Raw genomic sequence first — 24009 nt, 5'->3', positions numbered from 1 at the left:
GACGATCTTACGAGTTGTATTTTGTGAGACATGTATCTTATTTGAGTCATCCATGAAAAAGTATTACTTTTTATGCTAAGAGTATTCCTTTTTATTATGAATATCGGTAGGGTTGACCCGTCTCACAGATAAAGATTCGTGAGACAGTTTTACAAGAGACCTACTTTAAGCTAAATTAATAATAATAATAATAATTGGTTGGACGATAGAAACTTCCAGTGGTTAGCTGTAGCTCAAATCAATCTCAATCACAGATTTTCAAATATTTGGTGTGATTAATGTAAATCACCGCGTGACTCTTCGGTTTTGTTTAAGAGAAAGACTTGTGGAGAATATTATGCGATAAATTTTTTTTGGGTGTTGGATAAGATAATTTGAAGGTTTAAAATACTCTTTTTTAGTTACAATATATAATATAATATTAAAGTTTTTTTTTAAAAAAAGAAAATTTTGGTTAAATTAACGATAATGTTGGTCGATGTATAAAAGTTGGGACCAGGCTTGATTTGGTGCGGTATACTGGATTTTCTAAATAATATCATATATCATATCGAAAATTTCTGTACTTAAAAATGAGTACCAAAATTTCAATACACTATGCCGAAATTTAAAAAACAAATGGTGTTATTTATATCGAAATATTGAAATTTTTTAAATATCATACCGAAATATCGAAATCTTTTGAATGTTATACCGATATCAAAATTGACATTATATTATAATAATTTTTAAAACATATGATTTTTTTCATACTGAAATACCAACATTTTTTTACATCACACTGGTATTGGTACCAAAAAGTTCGATATTGTATCATACAGTGCCGAAATTTACGGTATACCGTTAAATTCAGTATGTGCAGTATTTTACGATACGATAAGTGCAGTATACCAGAATGTTCGCTATTTTTTCTCACCCTATTTGATTTTTTAAAATAGTATGTTTAATTTTGAGTTATATTACAATATATTTCAGGACAGAAAAAAAAAGATTGGATAGTTTTGTTTTTATTTGAGTGATTTAAAAAATATCTTCATAGAACAAGAACAAACGAGGACTAAATTCATCCGGCCCTTTGTTTTTATTAACTATTGATTATATATAATACATTTTTATTTTTTTAAAATAATTGGGTTAGTCATTACTTTTTTTATAGAAAATTTTTACATGCTGGATGTGGTTATGATCTTCTAAATGATAGATAAATAAGTAAAATTAAAGCAACATTTCTATTTATAGAAATTAGCTGATAAAAAAATTAGAGAGATATTCTAAAATTTATAATATTCACGTTTCTATGTATAGAAGTTAGCTGAAAAAAAAAAATTTAGCGATAAATTCTAAAACTTATAATATTCACGGAGTGAATATACATAATAAATATGTTGTTGTGATGAAATTTGGAAAAAAAAATTGTTATATATGATCGGACATACCAAATGGTTATTTTCAAGCAAAATGCTTTGTAATATAGTATAGAGAAACGTCGTTTCAATTAATTTCGATTAGATTACATAATATGAATACATAAAATTTTACTTGGCATCGATGCAAATTTCCATTATCTAACAACAATTAACTTTAAAAACACAATCATTTTCAAATTTAGCACATAATTAATTTGCTCGTGAATGGGCACATCGAAAGCTCCCACCACTTAGTTTGTGGTGCTTTCCTCATACCACACCTATCATCTATTCCTTTGCTTTTGCACATTTAGCTACAAGTACGCGTAATTCATTTGAGCTCATTCCACCCCACAACCCAAATACTTTTGCCTGCCTAAAAGTCGTATATGATCTTAATAAAATAAATAAAGTGCATTATCCCACTTGAATTTTTGGCGGAAAATAGGTCTCCAATGTAGCAACCTGAAGAAGGGCACGTTTGGTATTCCCACGAAATCGTTTGTGACAAAAGACTCCGGTCAGCTTATCTTCGGATTTTACTTGTGTTGCGTGCAATAATTGTCTATGTTGGATATAATAATCGAAATAAAATATTTGAATTGCCTCGTTACCACCGACTATATTTTTGGTAAAACGACAAGCGTTCGATCATAAAATTGATATCAGAGCCAATGTCACGAATTAAATTTTCATCGCTTGAAAGAAATGCAACTAGTAAGAGAGAGTTTGTCGGGTACAATAATTCTCTCTGTTGAGTAAACAAAACCAAACGTGGTGTATGAGTTGTTGTACAGTTTAAAATATTTGAATTGAGAGTTAGCATCAATTATAACTTTTAGTAAAACGATAATCATTGAGACATATAATTTACATTAATGGATTTTAATTTAAGACAATGATTTGTTTGAATAAATTCATATACAACAAATTTTAAATCTTTAATATCATATTGAATCAGCTCAAATTCTATTTTTAAATGTTCATTTAAACTGAATTTTTCCATCCAATACAATCGTTCATCAATTCATATTTAACAATATTGTGTAGCGTGCAATATAAATTTTTATATCATAGCAAACATTTCAAATAATTTATTATAGCAATAATTTCAAATTTTCAGTTTTTTTTTTTAAAAAAAAATTTATCACGCGCAAGCCAAAAGTTTAATTTGGCCCATAGAAGTTCGTAGAAACATGAAATAGAGTTGACTTCCTTTTAACCGTCCCATGCTGTCGTCGTTGGGTTTTTTTAAAAAATAATATTAATTAAAAATGTATTTATTAAACTATAACAAATCTCAAAATTTTTTAAAAATATAACCATCCGTGGAAACTTTCCACGGATTCTTAGAATCCGTGATACACTGCCACGGATTCAAACAATCAAATCTAGTTCAATAAATCAACGAACAATAATAAATATAATGAACAAAAATAATAACATGACCTCTTAAGATTCTGAAAAAATGCCGAAGATGCAAGCTAATAAACAAATAAAAATTTCTGAAGACCGGTGCTGGAAAGGGACGTGCTCGGCGTCAATTAAATAAGTAGTGAGTTTGGGATTCTTAAGAATCCGTGACACACTGTCACGAATTCTGAATCAGTGGCAGTGTGTTACGGATTCTAAGAATCCATGACACAAACTTTTTCTTTTTTTTAAAAAAAAATGTTGAATCCGTGGAAAGTTTCCACGGATTGTTATATTTTTAAACACCTTTCAGATTTGTTATAGTTTAATAAATACATTTTTAATTAATATTATTTTAAAAAAAAACCCCGTCGTTTGCTCTACATATACGTGCTCGTTTGCTGTTGCTCCATCTTAGTTTTTTTTAGTGCTCGTTTCACAGTAATTAATATTCACGCAAAATAATTCAAGATAACGTTTATTTTTATAAAATTAACACCACGGACACAAATAAATTGACAAGATTTTATAAAATTCTAGGTGTGATCTTGTTCGATTGACTTGAGGTGGTCGTCGCTGGTTGTTCGCGATTAACCGTTCTGTAACAATTTAAATCCAAAAAAAATTTGACTTGAATTCGATAGACACAACTTAAAATGTGATATGAAATGATAAATGATTATAACAATAGATGGAATAATAATCTATTTTATTTTATTAAGTTTGAGGAAATCATAGTAACCATCTAGGAAGGATACTAACTTTTTCTTCTAACTTTACTCTTATATGATACTAGTATTACACTTTATTTTAGTTTTTGGTTTTTTTTATTTCAACACACACTTTTATTTTTATTTTTTTCATTTCAAAAATTCAAATATCAATTTAGTCTCTCCATAATTTGTCAAATTTCACTTTAATCTATCGATAATGATAAAAAAAATACACACACGCATCGCGTGTGCAGAGTAACTAGTGTATAGTATTATCCTTCCTACAATACGGTGAGTAATATTTTTAGTCACGCTCAAATCCAAGTATTCGAACTTGAATTTTTTTTTTCATTTTATATTATTCGTTACTAGTTTTTAATAATAATAATAATAATAATAATTTTAATTTTCATAAGTGCATGTGGATGCCTATAGTCAACAAACGAGTAGTAATACGCATTTGGCTTTTTATAGGGGAAAATCAATCAACACTTTGCTTAGAGATTAGTTTTATAGTTATCCAACTAACATCAATTATTGAAGTCAATTTTGTTTGGAACAAAATTGTAGTCGGGAACCGTCACTCAAAAAATCCATTCAACTTGAACAAAAACTTGTGTGAGACGGTCTCATGTGTCGTATTTTGTAAGATGGGTCTCTTATTTGAGTCATTCATGAAAAATTATTACTTTTTATGCTAAGAGTATTACTTTTTATTGTGGATATCGGTAGGGTTGACCCGTCTCACATATAAATATTCGTGAAACCGTCTCACAAGAAACATACTCTTCAACTTGAAAACTTAAAGGGACCTCCACCGAAAGCAATAAGTGGATACAATTTTATGGTGAGAAAAAAAAAACAAATGAAATAAAAAATTTGTACGTCCAAATCACTGAAATACAAATTCCCAATTTCCTTAAATATTAGGTTCAAGTGAACATCAACTTTCCCTAATTTTGCACATCATCGTTGATCTAATCTAGCTAGCCATCCGAACATGACATTCAGGTCGCAAACATTTGAATGAATGGTTTGAAATGACTTTATACTTATGCAAAAAATAATTATTTGAATATTTAAAATCTGTTGTGAAATGAATTTACCCAAACAAACCATTAGATTAATATGTAGATGAAAAAATAATCATTCTTTTAGAAAGACTTATAAATTTGATTAAAAAAAAACTCTATACCAAAATCAATATGGAAGAAAACGTCGCGCGTTTAAGTGACACGAACCGTAGCAATTATTAGGAGGAGGATTATTAAACCTATGTGAGCGTGATTAATTATTTTTTCTATCCAAACACGGTGTTTCATATAACATGATAATTGAAATGTAGCATTTGGATAACAACATAATTATTAAAAATCTCGTGTTACTTTATTACTTATACATGTAGTACAAATAAAGCGGCAAACGCTTAATCCAGAATACATATGATAAATTTTGTAGCTATGTATTTATAAACTTCTCATGACTAAAACAAGCAAAAGGAAATAACTGAAGGACTTTTTAGCAGCGAGAAAAGCTTCATGATTGAGAAGTTTTTCATGCAATTCTTCAAAAGAGATGGCTGTCTCTCGTGCTTGTATGGCTCGGGCTAATTCTCTGTATTCATCGTCAAGGCCCTCAAGAATTTTAATAGTAAGATCTTCAATATCAACGGGAGCATTCATCAAGGAAAGTTCATCTGCTTTTGTTTTGACATTTTGCATAAATTCAGTGATTGTCTGGGATCCCTTCATCGGGTGGCTGATTTGTGTTTTTAGTTGCGTTATGCGACCACGAGTTGGTTTGCCATATGTGTGAGCAAAAGTGGACCAAGCATCAGAGGATGTACGGGCAGTCACGATAAACGGGATTAATGAAGGAGATAATGAACCAATAATAGCATTCAAGATGAGTTGATCTTGACAGATCCAGTCGTGATGGGCAGGATTGACAGTGGGAACACCATTGACCATGATGATGTGCTCAGGACACGGGTGAGTGCCATCAACAAATCCGAGCAGATCATAGCCGGTGAGAAGGGTGGTAAACTGTAGGCGCCATGAAAGGTAATTTGAGGCTGTCAACTTTAATGGAGCTTGTGCAGCAATATTAAACGATATGATGGGGCGTGATGCTGTGGTATTGGCATTTCTGCTGACACTACGTGTGACTTCAGAAAAGGAGTCATGAGTCGGTGAAGACATTGGATAGGCTTTGGGCTGGGAAAAAAAAATGGAGGAAAGATGAAAGTGAAGCGGTGGGTTTTGTTTGCTAAAACTTGATTGGAGCTTGAGCTAGTTGCTCTGATACCATAAAGATGTTGAAGGAAATAATATATTCACACACTTCATTAGTTGAAGGATACATCAATATATACACCTATAGAATTCTAAAATAGATAGCTATCCTAATTGAGAGGATTACAAGAATATACGGAGGATAATCTAATTTAGCTAACTATCCTAAAAGAGAAGATTACAATAAAATCATACTAATTAACAAAGATTGAATAAGATATGTTAGCCTAATAGTAACCACATTGAACCCAATAAAAGGTATTATCAAGGTGTGAGAAGATTAATGTTAATATTTCAATTATTTCAGGATTTCAATATTTCTAATTATAATATATATTTATAAATATTCACAATATCAGATTACTCTAATATTTATAATTTGAACAAGTATTGTAGGGGTGAAGCTAATAGTTTTTACCTAGTGGGTTAATTTTCATTTGAAATATGCGTATAAATATAAAAAAAATAAATAGCTATCATATTATTTTAACTTTATGGATGAATTGTACTTAAGCCATAGTTTACAGATCTTTAAAATTTCATATTTTATTGAATTTATTTTTCGTTAGTAACTTTTAAATAATATGAAATGTGTGTTTATAGCTATATAACTTAAATTGTAGATGATAAATTTGAATAAATTTTAAAATAAATAATATTGTTAACAAAAATTCCTTTATGTATTAAAAAAATAAATCTAAAAAGTTGATGCAACCAATTTATTTAGAAAAAATACATCTTAGATTTTTGCTCTTTTTATGAATAATAATAATAATTTTTTTTATATAAATAATGTATTTCACACATATATATGTTAGCATTTCTCATTTTTCAGCATTGCAATCTCTTCTATTTCACTAAAATCTGAAATAGAAGATATATCTGAAATAGAAGATATTGCAAAGCTATGAAAAGAAAAATGTATTCTTTAAATTCTCAAATTTGTCATCAATAAATTTCTCACTCCTACTACATGTTATTCAAAAAAATATTTATTACAAAAAATTTAGAACTTTCAGTACAAAATATATATTATTTTTTTAAAAAAATTCTCGACCCTACGCTAGTTGGCCTACGACCCGTGCTGGCTGGACCGTGGAGGCCTGACTTTTAATGGGTTGGAAAATCCCAACTTAACGATTAAGTTTTGTTGGTGGGTTGGGTCAACCCACATTGACATCTCTAATCATATATAAGGTTGTAAACGAATCTAGTCGGTTCATGATCTTATTGAGTCGACTCGATAAAAAATTTATTCAAATTCGAAATTGGGCCGAACTTGAGACAAAATTATTTTGTTTGATAGTTCGCGAGCCTTAATATTTTATTAATACTAGCGAACAATGCACACACGATGTATGTGTAAAAAAATAACTAGTATTACGTATATGAATCATGATCGTTACTAAATCGATTTGATTCATAAAATTTTTGTTATAATTTTTAATTATTATTTAAATAAAGATAATACAATTATATTAAATATATGATTTGTAAAGATAATAAGTAAATTTCTGAATTTTTAAAGCGACTTAGATATTGTAGTTATGAGTGAATTATATGAAAAAATTTACTTATCTGAATAAAAGACGATATTTTAGTAAAAATTAATTAATCTCACAAAATCGGACCACTAAGTATCTCAACCATTATAAAGAAATATGTTTCATCCTTGCTTCTTGTTGTGGAAATGGCTGAAATCATAAAGATAAAGAACATGATTGCTGTGGATTATCATAAAGAGGCAGAACTTCAAATTTCTCCACCTTTACCTATCAGCATATACATGAACTCTTAATTAGCAAGGAGCTCTGCAAGTTCTTCAATGAGCAAACACAACTTTCCTGCAAAAAGAATGGGAAAACTTAAATAACTGCAAAAATCAAAAAGCTTCTTTGTATTTTACCATTTACATAACAATGTAAGCAAACAATTCACCAAAAATCAATTCGTTTTCTTTAGGAAATAACATCATTTTCCTCTTGCTGTTTTATTATCTCCATTTTTCACAATAGAAAAATTACAAATAACATAAAATAAAAATCAATAATGATGGGAAAGTTCCAAGGATACATTGGATATCATCATGAAAATGCTAGAGGATCAAAATCCAAATTATCATATATATATATATATATATATATCGGGCAAAAGCTTACTCTTGCCTACATCCCAAGTGTTATGTAAGATCAAATGCTAGCTTGAAATTAAAATAATCATGTCAATAAAGATAACACAAATCAATTGCTATTTCCTCATAGTCATTGTTATTGTTGTTATTATACATGTTACTGGATCAGATTGATTCCAGACCGGATTATAGGGTGATGATACCCCGGATTAGACCGATTTTGGATTCACTGGATTGAGAATGTAATTTAATCCAAATTTAAAATCGAGTTAAGCTGAATTTTACCAGATTGAGACCAAATTGAAACCAATTGGTTTTTTAAAAAAACGATAAAGTATCTAAAGTAATCATGTCAATTCTTAATTTATTTATTAATTATCATATCTATTTGTGAGTATGTAATGTATATGCTAATATTGTACCGCAGAGAATAAATAATATAATATTACAATAAGAATTAAGAAATGTAATTATTTTAAGTACAAATAATTCCTATCAATGTATATATCATAAATTCTTTTAGTTAATTAGCCAAAAATTCTCAAACTTTCCAACTCTCTTTTCCAAATGATAAGTATAAATTTATTATCTTATATTGATTCTAATGTTCTTATTAAAAATAAAAATTCAAATAATATAATCAATACAAAATTCTTCTAAAGACTCAATAGATTTATATGTCTTTTGAACTCTATAAATACCATTAATCTATTCTTCTGTGGTCTTACTAAGAATCCACTCTCTAGAGTTCTCAATCCCAATATTAAACTAAGAATTGAGAATAAGACAAGAATAAAAACGAAGTCGAATTTTTCTTCTCTGACCCGGATGTTGCGTTCTTCATCTTCGTGCCCTTTTTCTTTTCCTCTCCAAATCTTCCTCTCATCCTATCATTTCTCAATTTTAATGTTATCTCGTTTATTGCTCGATCTGATGTTTTTTTATGGAGGCTAGGTTTGTGCTCGTTTGTAATCTCAAAAAATCCATAGATTACATGTTCGGTATGTCAGCTAGCACGGGTGTGTGTTGAGTTACGGAAATACTAACAATCTTGATTTTAATGATAACAAAAATTGTTATGTGTTTCCAACATATTTATTTCAAGTGTGGAGTTTCTACCTAAAGTTGGAAGCCGGAACTCGAATTTTGCAAATAACTAGAATCTTGCGAGCTTTAGTATTCAAATGATATCTCATAGCTCAGTGATTGAAATAACCAGCGGGAAAAGGGCTGACAGAAAACTAGTTTTCAACAAATCATTTTTCAGGCTGGTCGGTGTATTTCGGAAGTTATATAAGAGAAATTGTGGTTGCAAGATCAAGCTGGAAGTCACGGATAAAACAAACGACTTGAGTTGGCCATTATTGGTATGTTACTGATATCTCACAATACATTGATTCAAATGACAAGAGGCCTACATAGTTGGAAAGCCAAATTAATTCTCTACAAGTCATATTTAGGCCGGTCAAGTTGCTTTGGATTTAATCAATGCTAACTAGACACTGCAAAATCTAGCTGGAAGTCAAAGATACACAAATGGGTAGACTTGAGCAGTTTTGGTATTTTGAACATATCTCCATGGGTAGAAAAAATACGAATTTTCGGTATACCGAAGCTATCGTACTGAATACCTAATTTATCGAAATTTTTGGTGTACCGAAATTTTCGGTACGGTATTGTACCGATACCGAGATATTCGGTACGGTAACGATACGAAATTTGAAATTTTCGGTATATACCGAAATAATATATATAAATTAAAAAACATATAATATTTTTAAATAATAAAGTTAATTTTTTAAAAATATAAGATAATTTTTCAGTATAAAACGATATATATCGATACCGTACAAAAATAAAGAATTTAACTTCTGTTTGGACTCATCATGTTGGAATAGTCCAAATCAAAGTTCAGTGAAGCAACTTAACTCATAGTTGAGAATTTAAACTGTTGAGAAGTCTTATCTTTGTCGCCTAACCTTATAGCTGGCTAAAGGACTGGATGTTGGGACTCGACTTGTTAAAAAGCTGACATGCTTCAGAAATCACAGGACCTCAGACATTGTTGCAAATATAGCGGATGAAAAAGTCGCGCATGTTGCGGATGAAGTTTATTGCTGTTCATTGATGTATTAGATCTACAGACACACGTTGCGATTGATGTTTATTGTCTTGATGGATTTGTTTTGTATATATATTTCATTGTCTCTTTGACTGTCTCGAGAGATTTGTTTAGTATTGTAATCACCGGCCTTAGACACAAAAGAATGAATTTTTTGTATATACTTTTTGTATGACAGTATTTTATCAATATCATACCAAAACTTCAGCATATCGACTTTTCGGTATACTAGAAAGTCAGTACGGTAACAGTATCATTTTTCTCATACCGATATTTTCGATACTGTTATACGGTATCTGAAATTTCGGTACGGTATACCGTACCGACCACCTCTACATTTATCTCTCATACAAATTCTAAATTGGGTGATTCTTGATTATCTGGAAATATAAGAAAAATAACTACAACTTTTATGTTTAAAAAAATTTGCCTATAAATAAACGAACCAGGAGCTATAATCACAAGAATTGACTACAAAAGTTCCAAACCTTCACCAGACTGTTTTTTTTAGTAGTTATAGAATTTTGAGCATATCTATCTCATGTAAAATTCAAATCCGAGTGATTCTTGATTATATGGAAAGCTAAGAGAAAGTCCTACAATTTCATACTTATAATTTCAAAGTCAAGCCGTTCAAATCCAACCAAACCGCTTCAGAAGTCTAGCCACTCAAATCTTACCAAACTTCTCCAAAAGTCTAGCCACCGGCCCGATATCAAAAAGAGAAAGTCAAATATGATCGTTTCAATATCAGAAACTGTACATAACTTTTCCAAACAGTCATATTCTTATTTCAAACGTTTATAACATTCTTGGAACCTATTTATACAACATCTTGAAGACCAAATATAAACTTTGATACGGATTCGAAACACGAACATCATATATATACATATATATATATATATATATATACATATATATATATATATATATATATATATATATTTAGAATGAGAGCAAACACAGGAAGAGAAATCTAAATAGATACATTAGCTTAATAAGAGCTTTCTCTTGTGTGTGAGCATGCATTTGAGAATATATACATTGTAATGAATTAATTTTCTCACATGCAATCACTTGCACAAAATATAGTTGAGCTTCAATAATAGTTGAATGAAAGTCTTCACACAAAAACATTAAAAATTTGTGTTTGTAGTCTTGGTATAAAATATATTAATTATTATGCGGATTGTAAGGTTGCGGCTTACAATCAAGAGTGTACTAGAAGTTTCAATTAAGCAAGAGATATGTTCTAAGTCGAAATGAGTTTCTGCAAAAGATATTAATTATTTTCCATGGGAAGGGAAGCTAAAGTAAGCGACTTAGAAAGGTCAGACGGTTTTATAGAATTCCCTTTAGTTCTGTTGGCAGCTGATAATATTAGGATAAAAGAATATGATTCTTGGAAGACGAGCACTCTTTTGTCGAAAGAAGGGATTTCCCTAGCGAACCCACCTCTTATGAGCTAATTTTCATTCAAATCATAGTCTTCTAGTGAATCTTTCCAAAGTGGAAGAAGAAGTTACATAGGGTTTTTATCTTCGAACATCTATGAACAAATTTATGTCTCTTACTCTATTGCATTTAATTTAATTATTGCTTCAGTTTTTAAGATATGTTTTGAACATTTCAAGATTGAGATATTATATATCTTTTAATTGCAAAATATTCTAAGATGTTTATTCACCCTACTCCAAACACATCCCCAATCCCACAGTGCGCCAAGAAGGTAGTGTGGGTGCGATGTTTGCTCTTCCTTCGACAACGTGCCTGCACCTGAAACACAGTGCGGGTGCGCTCCTACTTCTATCCCAATGCTCAGTTTAGCCTTCACCAGCGCTGGTGCGCCATGCTCTCTGCTACATTCCTTCTTTCGTTTCATTTCATTTCCCTTCGATTCCACGTCTACTTTGCCATAAAATGCATGTTACCTTGGTCTGCAAACAACACTAAACAACTACCCAAAACTAATAAAACTGTTTTGAAACAATAATATAAATACCAATTAAGACGATAATATGTGTAAATACTGCACTTAACAAAACATGCCTAATTATTGTTGACATTTTGTAAAGGTTGAATAATAATATACTAATGACCTATTTCAGAATTTAGGAAGGTATTCTAAATCTTCTTTTTTAAAATATCTCTACCATGTAATATCAGTGTTATAAAAAGCCCGCTTAAGCTCCGGTTAAGTACGCTTAACTTTGAAACTCGACAAAAACGCCCCGTTTCGGAGAAAAGCGGAAAAAAGCGGTTAATTTGTAATTTAACCGAATTAAACGTAATTAAGAAGTTTAATTAAGTGTGCTTAAACACAATTAATCGAATCTATTTGTTTTTAATTTTTTTTCTATTTTGAAGGTATGTCTTTTTATTTTAAAATAATAAATTAGGTTTATAATTTCGATATTTATTTTTTTAATTTTAATTATGATTTAGTATGTCTGATAATGATTTGACAAATATTTAGCATTTTTAATGTGGTCTAGTTGCAAAAAAAAAAGATTGCAATTTTGAGATTTTTATGCTTTTATAAATATGAGAATTAATGCATTAGACTTAAATTTATCATATTTATGTATTATTTATCTATTTATTGGTTTGAGATAATTACAATTACACTAAAAATAAAAAACGCTTTTTCACGCTTAAGTCTATGCTAATCTCGCTTAAACTTGAAAAGCTTGGAGCTCGACATCCGCGCTTCGGGACGCTTCACGCTTTTTAGAACCTTGTGTAATATCATCATTTTAAAAGAAAATAAAACATCAAAAAACAATTAATCACATATTAACATTAAATAAAAAAAATGTTCTAATGAAAGTTATATATATTTAAAATGCATTACATGCTATGATTATATCTCATTCAAGGTATGCTAGCAGCTCAAGTCTCTTTCTGAATATGCCGTCAAATTTGGCCTACATTTTATCAACAAATTCAAGTGCACTTCATGGAAATAGATTTGAAATTCATAAATTTTGATTATAATTTTATTTTTTTATAATAAAATAATCTATCAAATCTTTAATTTACATCTTATTTATTTACACATTAGCATAACAAAATATAATAAATTTCAAATGAAACTATTATTGGGTGAACGTAAATCTATCATAATTAATATGAAATACTATATAAAAATGTGAGGTGAATTTGAAGTGTATGATCTTACTTCTGTAAATAACAAAAATATAATTGAAATCCATGGATTTGAAATCTATATATCCGAATGCAACCTAATACATACCATCAATCAATACACATAAAATATAATATACACGGAAACTAATTCAATAAGAAAAAATCTTGGGTTAGAATCCACGTTAAAATATAATTATGGAATGATTATAATTGATTTTTGCATATTTTTTAAATTATTAATGATATCTAAAAATTTAATGATATAGATAGATGGAGATACATTTTATAAATTTAATTTTTTTAGAGTGGATAAGATATATTATACAAAAGACCTCAAATTTAGTTAGTATAAGACACTCTTACGTTATAATATATATGCCCCCTTTATTAATATATAGTATAGATATTATAGAATATAGTATAGACATGGAAAAATCATTAATTAGAAAATACCAACGAATGCTCATGTGATGTGCATGGTAAATAATAACTATTACATATACGAATCATAATCATAATTATTGTCGTTAATAGATCGAAGTTGATTAATAAAGTTTGATATAATATTTAATTATTATTTGAATAAAAATAATACAATAATAGTAAACAATATTTTTCTGGGTTACAATAGGATTTGATGATTTTGATGATAATTTTCTTCAACTACTCTTGCAATTATTTTTTTATCATTTTACCCAAAAACAATAGGAAATAAATGCTAATTTTCTGGGTTATATATGTAATTTGATGTTGGTGTAATCAACTCAGACCAAATAATTTTTTGTTGGACAAAATTTTTATAAAATATACATACTAACGAATGACGTACATGCGATGACTTTACGTATATGAATTATGGATTATAATCATTAACAGATTAAGTTAATTCATAAACTTTATTATAGTTTTTAATTATTATTTAGATAAATATAATGTGATTATATTAAGTATGTGATTTGTAGAGATAATTTGTAAAATTTTGAATTTTTCAAGTGAATTAGATATTGTAGTTATGAGTAAATTATACGAAAAAAATTTACTTATCTAAATGAATATAATTTTTTCATAAAAATTAACACAAAAATTCCTTGAGACGGTCTTAATGATTCAATTTTGTGAAACAAATATTCTATATGGGTCACCAACAAAAAATTATTACTTTTTATGTCAAATATATTACTTTTTATTGTAAATATGGACATGATTGATCTGTCTCACGAATAAAGATCAGTGAGACTGTCTTATGAAAGACCTATTCAAAAATTAATTGGTGTCACAAAGAGTAATAGAGATATTCGAACATTCATTTAAAAAAATTCAACACATAATCTAGGTTAATACACCGACTTACGCGTTGCGTTGCCACACATACAATTTCAAAAAAAAAGTGGGTCTTATATATGCATATGTACAATCTTGACCATCCATCTTATCATGGGGATAATGCACACATGAATATGATGAAATAAATCCGGTTTAGCTATATGTAACTTACGCTAAAATATTAATATTTTATTAATATATATAATTATTAAAACAAATTATGACGTCAAAACTCAAATTTAATAATATAAAATCGAATATTATTGATAATATAGATCTGAATATCCACAGAGTGGGGCCGGTTAAATTGAATTATCGAAGCTTTGAATGGACACATGTCTCCATCCCCTCGTGAATTTCCACGTTTGCCCTTCCTTCTCCAACTCCTCCCCGTCTCTTCCTCTTACCAATCTCATGTGATCAGTTATCTTTACCAATACCGTCTCACGCACACCCCCATTGATTAACAGATCCAATCCACTCTTAAATTCAAGATTCAACACCCGGGATTTCGTGTTCTTTTCTATTTATTTTAAACAGGTTTGGTTGTTTAACTCTTGAATTTGTGGGCTTTTGATTTTATTGGATTGATCTAATTGTTTAGGTTGAATTTTGATGTGGGCTTTTTTATATTGTTGTTGATTTATTAAAGCATGGAAAGGGAATTTTCAAATCTCTTTTTTTGGTTACCAGAATTTAGAGCTTGGAGTGTGGTTAAGTGGATCGTGTGTTGGCTGTATTGATTTTGGATTATTGATCTTAGATTAAGCTAAGGTGTAGTTTTATGATGGAAGATCGAGTCTTTTTAGATTTGTGCAATGTTGGGTTCCTTTTTATTCAATTTTTTTTAGGTGGGATCTACAATTTGGGGGTAATCTTTATTTGGGTGATCTGTTTTTTTTGTATTGAAATTACACCGATGCTATTGAATTGCTTACTTCTTCCAGTTTCTTTGTTGATTCGAGAATTTGGTTATTAAAATAAAATTGGGTTCTTTTATTATACGATTCTTAAGACTCCTTTTTTTTTGCTTGAAGATTTTGTTTAGAGGATGTTCTGCTTTTTATGTCTTTTGATTTCCTGTTGATCTTTGATAATTCTATTCTGCTAGTTTTTTTGGGGTTCTTGCATTTGTTATGCAGCTTGTGAATGATGGCGTTGTGATCGCTTGGTGCAACTAATATCACGTTGCAATTTGTTTATTCATTATTTGCTAATTTATTTCATTTGTGGTTATTTTTCAGTCGCTCATTACAGTACCTTATTGTCGTTTGCTTGATCCATTCTTTGATCTGGTGTATGTGTCAATATATTGTCTATTTATTTTTGCATTTACTGAAACTTTGATTTTTATAAGCTGAGCCACTTTGGTACTGAGTTATACCTATCTGTTGCAGGAGGGAAAGCCGTGTGAGTTTCTTAACATTCAAAACAGAAAGGAATGGAATTTTAACTTAGCTTCTATAGAGTCATCCTTTTATTTCACTCGTTTCATGTAGCTAGCAAGGGTTGTGGAAATTTGGGAAGAATGAAGAGCGGAGGATCCATTAGCGGTTTCAAGTTTTCACTTCTCCCATCTCCTGTTACCTCTTTTTGGGAATGTAGTGTGCGTAAAATGCGGTATCCCTTCAGACCTGAGTGGGTTTAGATATAAGTTCATATATTAGTACCTTTTAGTTCAAAAGTTTTTATTTTTTGGTTTTTCAAGCGTTGAATAACAAGTTTCAAAACAAAAAGGAAACACATACAGTTCACCAGATAATGTATATATTATATGGATGTTTGTGTCGGGAAATAATCAGGGAACTTAGAGTAATAAGTTGAGTACATAGGAAATTGTAGTATCAGAGTTCGGTGCGACGGGTTATGATGGAGTGTCCTAAGGTAGCAGTTGGTGTCAAGAAAGCCAAGAAGAAACAAGGGAAAGACGAATTTGATCGAATTAAGCAGGCCGAGAAGAAAAAGAGACGCTTGGAAAAGGCTTTGGCTACTTCTGCCGCCATACGTTTGGAACTTGAGAAAAAGAAGCAGAAGAAGAAAGAAGAGCAGGATAGGCTTGATGAAGAAGGTGCTGCAATAGCTGAAGCGGTTGCTCTACATGTCCTACTTGGTGAAGACTCGGATGATTCAAGAAGTTCAATCCTTGAGGACGAGGGGCGGAACTTGTGGAATCTTTCGATAAATGATGGCAACTTCTTTGGGGGAAGACAATCATTTCTTCCTTATCACAATTTGTCCAAATATTCACTTGAAAATATTCGTTTGGGTTCTGATGCTTGTAAAAATCGGGCTGTGTCCAATCATGGAGGAAATTCGGACTTGATGGTGCCACCTTATCCATCGGTAAGAGAATTTTACCCTAAATGGTTTGAAGAGGAATGTTGGGGCACTGTTGGTTTATCTGTGGACTATCTTGCTGCTCAGGCTGTTTCCTCCCTTAAAATAGCCGATGATGCGTGGGTAGACACTTATGTCTTCAACAAAATGGTCAGAGGGTGAATAAACAACCATTATGAGAAGTGAGGCTGCAAATAATTTTTGTTCTGAATAATGTGTTATGTTTATATGTCCCTGAATTGAGCCGACTTATCTTTCTTTCGGATTTCAAACTGGTATTTCCAGACATGTTTCCAACGTACGTTGGCCTTTTGAAGTAGTCTGTTTTTGTTTGAGTTTTACTTGATGTTTTTGTAATGTTGTTATCTCCTTTGCATGGTTCCGTGCTTGCTTTACAGGTACAAATTGAACTTACAAGAATCATTTGCAGATGTAAATCGTGTTAATTTGTTCAAGCCTTCGAACATACTTCGATTCATGTAAGAAAAAAAACTCCAAGATAATTTGTTCATCTCCACGATGGACCAGGCGAAACCAAAAATGTAGACACCAATGTTGGTATTGAAGTTCATTCGTTAATTCCAGCACTTGGGAGAACGGTGGTGTACAAAATGCATGTTTAACGTTACACAACAATCCACAAGAACTATAACAAAGATACATTGAAAAAGTTTTTTGGAGCCAATGCGAAGGAGGCTAAAGGTAATGTGGTATCAGATATCATTTCGAGAGTTTGATCTTAAATGGTCTTCTTGTCTCTGTCGCTGGTGGCTCACATCTTCATCCTGATTTTCCTGTTCCAAACCACCTGTTGGTTTAGCACCAGATGACATAAGGTTCTTGAACCAGGCAGATTGGAATCTAGGACTTCCTCTGTTAGAATTATCGCCAGGGGAGTTTGGGGAGTTGATCTGATTGTTGGAAGCAACTCCTGCTAAAAACCGGTATGCCACCTTACTAGCAGTTGCAATTTCGGCTTTTGCTTGCCTAAACTGCAGCAATGGAAAACGAATGAGGCATAGAATCACAGCAGGTTCTGGACAGGTTAGAAGTTTTGGGCTTTTGCAAGCGTCTATATGCATTATATGTATGTGTATGTATATACATTCTTGAAGTTAAAGCGACAATTACCATCAAATTTGCTGAATGTCCAAAAGCTACATGTGTATAATTATGATCAAAGGAACAACAAAGCGAAAGACAATCTTACTCGAGAGGCAGTGTTTCCAGCTATTTCTACAGCGGTATCCCCTGCATTTGCAAACCTGTTTACCCAACCTGTTGCAAAAACTAATAAGAACAGTGCTGTAGAAAACCAAGGAAAAAGATATGCATGTGTTCCTTCCAATTCATGATATAACCTAAAGAATTGTTAACACTTCACACATCTAAATTAAAATCATCTCAACTGAACTACTAAAGGCAGATAAGTGAAGCTTGTCATGACTTTTTGAGGTCTGATCATGAAAAATTAAGCTTAGCATCAATTTAACATGAATAGAGCTGATTTACTGACTAAAACGGCTAAAATTGAATTTATTTTCATAACATCCGAAGTAGACAAGCCATGCGTAAAGATTGTGCGAATAAACAGCAAGCTTGCCAAGTGAACTAAATTTCTTCAAAGTTACATTTTCTTCCAGTAGCAAAACACCTCAACTCCCATTAAAAGACGTGAATATGATTCATGTATCAATTCACTTTTTATGAATTATCCAAATAACAAGCAGAACCACATGTTTTCTTAGAGAAAACTGATTAATGAACCACAATCTCCAAGAGATACATGTGGCTAAACATTCTAAGTTACATTTTGTGAATGTGAGAGACGAGAAAAGGAACTGCAGTTACCTGGAAGCTTTGGCACGCCGAGTCTTTCACAAAGCACATCACAGAAATGATTGCAGTTTTTAGATAACAAATCATACGAGTATCCGGGCCACTCCCTACTGAGTTCTCTTAGGATCTGATTGACCTTAGAGATAGAGAATGCTGTCGCGCCAAGTTTAATGCTTTCACGAAACGTATACATAGGATTCTTTGTTGATGGACAGCTAAACACTCCAGTGCCATGTTCACAGAACCCGAATGACCATTCCTCATCACCATAAACCTATCAAGAAAACGAAAATTCAGATAAAATTGCGATCACGTGTCAGGTACGAGTGCATTCAATATCAAAAAAGGGAAAAAAAAAATACTGCACCATATCAAGCTAGAAAACACAAGATGAACCAAAGCAATCAGATTTAATGTAAGATCCAGTTATGTGAAGCAGGTGAAGCGACCAATGAACAAAGAAACCAGAAATTTCAAATTTTAGGGCAAACTAAACTCACAATCCCCTAAAAGATAAACAAATGAAACCCAGAAAGCAAGGTGGAACACTGGATCTAACACAGAATATAGCCACACAAACAAGCAAACAAAGAACCAATTAAAAACATAAACAAATACACAGCGATTCAGAAACCTGAACAGCGCTGTGGAAGATGCCACCGAGCCCAATCCCATCTTTGAAAATCTTGTTGATCTGCATAATCGTATTGTTCGTTTTCTCATTCCCACTATTCGTCACGTCGTATATATTGAGAACCACCTCCATCATTCACAAAAATTCCAACCTTTCCCTCGAAATTTTCCACCCAAATCCCTCCAGAAAACACGTTGCGCACAACCTCGATTCGCTCTCTTTGTATGAGTATATGTATGATTTGAGCTGGAATTAACGGTTGAATACTGTAATGGTATGATTGTATAATTATTTTATGCTCGTAAAGCAACAATTCAAATTGGGGAATCTCGAAATCAGTACAATGATTTTGAGCAGTGGGGATACATTTTCTTCGCAATCTAGAAATAAAAATAAAATTACGTTCAATCGTCAATTTAAAGCTTAAAAATATATTATTTCCTATTTTAAAATATCACTGAAGAAAACATTTTTGGTTGAGTAGATCTATTGTGAAACGGTCTCACGAATCTTTATATGTGAGACAGAAATAATTTTCGAATATAATTTATTTATTATGGATATTATATTGTACTAGTTATATTTTTGTGTGTGGCGAAAGTCTCTTTATCTTTTTTTAAATGAAAGTTTATTATTTCATACCAGAAAAAAACAGAGCAACTTGTAATCTTGGGTATTTTTTGTTTACACAACACAAAATAATTATATCAAAAAACAAATTTTAACATTTTTAAAAACTTTGTTGTGTAGATATTATTTACCTACAAAACCCCATAATTTTATATTATTTTTTAGTTAATTGAGATTTGTTGTAATCGAATTTATGACTGATTTATATATATATATATATATATATATATTTGATATTTTGATATTAGACGACCACCGCCAGAAGCAATAGGCTGTGATCTTATCTGAGTTTGCGCTTGCTTTTCTCGAGAAGACAACTGTGCCACGTTACGTCAACTGAGAAAGGAAATGGCCCAGCCTCTTTGTCGAATTTTAATTTAAATTTATTCGAAATAATTTTAACTATTAAACAAATAATTATTGTTACTAAAAGATTATCGAATGAATTAAATTAGAGTAATTTTATTTTAGTAGATATGTATAGTACATTTTGAAGAGAAAAGTATTTCAAATCACGGTAATTTTTTTTTTACTTCTGCTTCTTCTGCGCGCACATGTTTCGTTCTAAGTTGGTTTATTCTTGGTTAATGTCAATATTTGTTGATTAATTTATGATAATCCTATAATTATTTTTTATGACGTGAAAACCACTCATCACTATTTTTTGATATGTATTGAGTAAATTTTTGGAGTAACGTAATAACATGCAGTTCACGTTAGTCAGGTAAATCGTACTAAACAAGTCTTGTGCGAAAAGCTCGTTAGAGAATGTGTTGGCAAGAGTAATCGAACTTCTGACCACTATTCAAACGTTCATATATCCCACCAACTCGAATATTCTTTCCGTACATGGTAATTTATAATTATTGTATGAATAACATGTAACTATAAAAATAGAATGCAATTATATTAAATATTGTTATAATTTATGTGGATGATGTTTCGATTTTATGTAAATATATATTTACCCACGTAACGTGTTTGTGCGGTTTTTTAAATTAATTTAATTTATATTTAAAGAGAAGTAATATCATAATTGTAAAAATTAGTGAGGAGTCATACTTATTTTGAAATCACTACATATTAAAGTTTGATTCGAATTATATTTACACTGAGAAACATATCATAATTCTAAAAACTAATAATGAATTAAATTGCAATTTTGAAAGTAATAATTAAAAAAGAAACTTTATGGAAAATAGATGCCCTATCCACTGAATTATTAACACTTTGTGTTAAAAATTTGACATTTTATTATTATATATTGGTGTAAGGAAAATTTAAAAATATTAAAAAAAGGGCACCAAAAGTGATTATTTGACATTTTATTATTATATTGAGACTGAAGTTTTATAATATGGTGATATTATATATATATATATATATATATATGTATATGGATAGCCATTAATAAATCCTAGTGGAATTTCCTTTGCCACAAACTTCCATCTCAATAGAACTAAAAAGTTCACGTCAGTGTCGATGATTTATTTGAAACGAAATTTAAATTTGAAATTTAATTGAAACAAATATCTCTCACAACTCAAAAAAGGAAAAAAATATATACACACATGTATTACGTGTTGAGGTTTATTAAAAAATTAATATGAATTATGCATATTAATTTTGGAGGTATATTATATATATAAATAAAAACATATATAAATTAATACTCAATAAATTATTAATTTCTCTAAAATAATATTTTTTTGGGTTCCGACTTGAGATAATATGCTAAATTAATAATTCAGATAATTTAATAAGATAATAATGACGTGAGACCCATGAATAAAACTATAGTCAAGTCAATATCATAATTTAAGAAATATCTAAAATTATGAACATAACTAGGAAAATTTAGTAAAATATATTTATATTGTTGTTTGTTTTTTATTAAATTTAATTATTAGTTTTTTATATGTTAAATTTTATTTGATTAGTCGATAAAATGAATATTATTTAATTAATAAAAATAATGAATATCACTTACTTATTTTTATAAATATAAATGCACAATAAATTTTTATATATATTAATTCAAAGAATACCATACTGATATTGATAGAACACAATATTTTTTTTATTTACTTGAATTTATATTAATTAAAATAAAAATACATTTTAAAAATAAAAATTATTAATTTATCAATATATTAATGATTTCCACCAGCCTTATTTGATGATTCAATTAAATAAAGCGCCTTAAACATAGGAATCCAACGCGCATACTCGTTTTTCTCATGTATATATATATATATATATATATAAATGAATTTGTTACGATAAAATCATAAATCCGATAACTCATTTGAAACTTGATGTCAGATGAATTATAACTATAAATCAAGGTGACATTTTCAACTTACTCGAACTATTTATATAAGATAAAGATAATATCAAAAATTATTTGTTGTTTCAAACAAGAATAACGTACCAACAAAAACTTCTAAATTCTATACTTAGGGGGATGTATTGGTTATAGACTTTTAATGACTTTTATGGAGTTTAAAAGTCTAGAGGTATTCAAACTAGGCTTTTATATATTCCATAAAAGTTTAGTGGTATTCAATGTAAACTTTTGTAGAATTTTAAAAAGTCATGTGGTATTCAAACTTGACTTTTAAAAACTCTACAAAAGTCTATAGGTATTCAAAATGTCAATAGACTTTTAATGACTTTATGGAATTCTATTAAGTACAAGAATTATAGCCTAAGGTACAACAATAAAATGTTAACAAAAGTTTTTGATTCAACCTAAAGATTTGGATGTACATTTAATTGAGAAATCTCCCAAATTCAATACAAACTTTCATTCTTTTCTCATCTATTTATTTTTTCTTTTATTTGTACTTTTTAAAAACATAATTAAAATTTAATTTTTTTATTAATTATTATATAACATTTTATTTTTAATTATTTTCTTTAATTTTAGTTAATCTATATATTAAATTATTGTATAAGCAAATTCATACCGATACTATACCAAAATTTTCGGTATACCGAACCAAAAAAACCTTACATTTTAAAAAAATTTATAATTTATTGTTTTAAAATATTATATATTTTAAATTTTTGTATATTTTTCCGGTATTTCGGTATATATCAAAAATTTCAAATTGGATATCGTTATCGTACCGTATCGAAATCTTCGGTATTACTTAAAATTCGATAAATTCAATATTTTTTTGTTATGGTATTCTCGGTATACCGAAAATTCGGTATTTTTTCCCATCCCTAACAGAGCTTGTGTAAGGCCCGAGATTTTAATTACCGTAATCCGAGATTAATCTGAAATGATTTATTTATTAATTGAGATGATTATGGATGAAACGGATCAGACCGGGAGAGCCGAAAGAAGACTTGACATGTTGTGCAAGAAGAGCTCGGCGCATATGCGCGACGTGTATGGGCGCACATGCGCGAGGAAGACAGAACCATGCGCGCACATGCGCGGCTTGAATGCACGCACATGCACGGAACGTCCAGAGAGTTCGGAGCACATGCGCGGGGGAATGCGCGCACATGCACGGAACGTCCAGAGAGTTCGGCGCACATGCGCGGCGGAATGCGCGCACATGCGCGGAACGTCCAGAGAGTTCGGCGCACATGCGCGGCGGAAGGCGCGCATATGCGCGAGTATTGAAATGCCGAGACAGTAGGTCTCGCGCATATGCGCGACTTGGGTGCGCGCATATGCGCGAGCAGTCCAACAGCCAACGTTTGAAACAGAAGCTTTGGCGCATATGCGCCGGATTGAGGCGCGCATATGCGCCAGTAGTTGCGAAGCCGAGCATTGAGACCAGTAGGTCTCGCGAGAAACGGACTGATTATGGAATTGTTATGAATTTTGGAGTCGATTTGATTGAGAATCGATATCAGATTTATATTATCGTTGAAATTATGAGTTATATCGATAGTGATTAGGAGTTCTGGTATTATATCTGTGATGTTGGGACTGACGGGTTATCGAGACTGTATTGGTATGCCGTCGAAACATCAGTTGATTGATATTGA

At 30.5% G+C, this 24009-nt stretch overlaps 2 protein-coding genes across 3 annotated transcripts; one reads left to right on the top strand and one right to left on the bottom strand.

Moving 5' to 3' along the window:
• Window positions 1-14920: 14920 nt before the first annotated feature.
• LOC142540006 (uncharacterized) lies at window positions 14921-17531 on the top strand. 2 transcript variants are annotated; one of them, XR_012819005.1, is made up of 3 exons: window positions 14921-15095; window positions 15953-17190; window positions 17291-17531. XR_012819005.1 is itself a non-coding variant. In XM_075645838.1 (2 exons), exon 2 carries the CDS (start codon window positions 16422-16424, stop codon window positions 17052-17054), a length of 633 nt encoding a protein of 210 aa, XP_075501953.1. In that variant the 5' UTR covers window positions 14921-15095; window positions 15953-16421; the 3' UTR covers window positions 17055-17233. The 2 variants fall into 2 exon arrangements, 1 of the variants encoding a protein (XP_075501953.1); XM_075645838.1 differs by lacking the exon at window positions 17291-17531 and having other exon boundaries at window positions 15953-17233.
• On the bottom strand, window positions 17448-19764 carry LOC142539999 (deSI-like protein At4g17486). The gene is made up of 4 exons (XM_075645826.1): window positions 19366-19764; window positions 18744-19005; window positions 18103-18170; window positions 17448-17884 (listed from the first exon to the last, which is right to left on the bottom strand). The coding sequence occupies exons 1-4, from the start codon at window positions 19498-19500 to the stop codon at window positions 17606-17608; spliced, it is 744 nt and encodes a 247-aa protein (XP_075501941.1). The 5' UTR covers window positions 19501-19764; the 3' UTR covers window positions 17448-17605.
• Window positions 19765-24009: the final 4245 nt, after the last annotated feature.

This window comes from Primulina tabacum, chromosome 1, assembly GCF_025594145.1.
Source record: "Primulina tabacum isolate GXHZ01 chromosome 1, ASM2559414v2, whole genome shotgun sequence".
In the NCBI taxonomy this organism is placed as follows: Eukaryota; Viridiplantae; Streptophyta; class Magnoliopsida; order Lamiales; family Gesneriaceae; genus Primulina; species Primulina tabacum.
Note: the sequence above shows the minus strand (reverse complement) of the source record. Positions and strands in the feature narration are given on the sequence as shown.